The sequence below is a fragment of the Perkinsus marinus genome (genome assembly GCF_000006405.1).
Source record: "Perkinsus marinus ATCC 50983 genomic scaffold scf_1104296950388, whole genome shotgun sequence".
Classification (NCBI taxonomy): domain Eukaryota; phylum Perkinsozoa; order Perkinsida; family Perkinsidae; genus Perkinsus; species Perkinsus marinus.
Window position 1 is genome coordinate 5 of NW_003209620.1, and position 1,047 is coordinate 1,051.

The 1,047-nt window shown below is 46.3% G+C and overlaps 1 protein-coding gene across 1 annotated transcript; it reads left to right on the forward strand.

Moving 5' to 3' along the window:
* Positions 1-315: 315 nt before the first annotated feature.
* Positions 316-723, forward strand: Pmar_PMAR008442 (hypothetical protein; the record flags this gene model as incomplete). The annotated part of the gene is made up of 1 exon (XM_002778169.1): positions 316-723. One exon carries the CDS (start codon positions 316-318, stop codon positions 721-723), a length of 408 nt encoding a protein of 135 aa, XP_002778215.1.
* Positions 724-1,047: the final 324 nt, after the last annotated feature.

Below are 1,047 nucleotides of genomic sequence, written 5' to 3' on the forward strand. Positions count from 1 at the left end.
TCACTCCAATGTTCATTGTAACGGCTGCCGTAGGATGTGACTCCGAGCCGTGTCCAACATGGATTCTTGCGCATGGCTCCCTAGCTATCGGGTCAATATTTGTGTGTTGTCCTTACTGGGAGTCCGACTCATCCGGGAAGCTCCATGCACAGGGTGCTTACAAGGAGGTACTCCAAGGAAGTACCTCAATCCAGGTGTTCCAGCTGAAGCGATAGAGCATTCCTGACACTTGAATTATACATATTCTGCTAACATTATTCTTGTCCAAGTGACATTCAGTTCTCTCTTTAGTTGACTCTAATTTTTGTCTTCTCCATGAAGGTCGCTTTCACCATCGCTGCTCTGTCCGTTGCCGTCGCCGAGTATTGTCAGGATATTTGTGATGGTTATTCTCCCTGTGCTGACTCCAAGTATGGCTCCTACTGCAAGGGCAACGGTGTCTGCTTCGGTCTCTACCATAAGGATGATGGTTACTGCTTCCAGCCGACCGAACAGGGCACCTGTGATGACTACACGTTGGAGCCGGTGGCTTGTCCCGAGCCCACACCCACCTGTCAGGACGTCTGCAATGATATGTCTCAGTGCCGCGATTCCAAGTGGGGATCGTATTGCAAGACTTGGCAGAATCCGGCGGTTTGTTTCGGTATCATCAAGAAGGATGATGGTTCTCTTTGCTTTGCCCCCACTGATAGTGACTGCGAAGGTGAACCCTACTATTGTTAGCTTAGTTTAGGTATTCCTCAGCATGACTATGTTGGTCGAATGTTCTTTCGGGTAGTTGCGCAATCAATCTAGATGAGTTCTCTAATAATTTTTTGTTGTGTTTCATACGAGCTGTGACGGATTAATCAATCGAGTGGAGGAGATAATATACACCCAATTGCTCGAAAATTCTTAGTCTAGGGCGACTGTACTCAACTACTAAAGATTATGCTGAACGGAAATGACAAGTTGTGTATTCTGCTGAGGGTAAGTATTTGTTACAATGCCGAATGCACAGAGATATACATGTGACAGCAGATATCACGATATGGCTCACTTGAATAT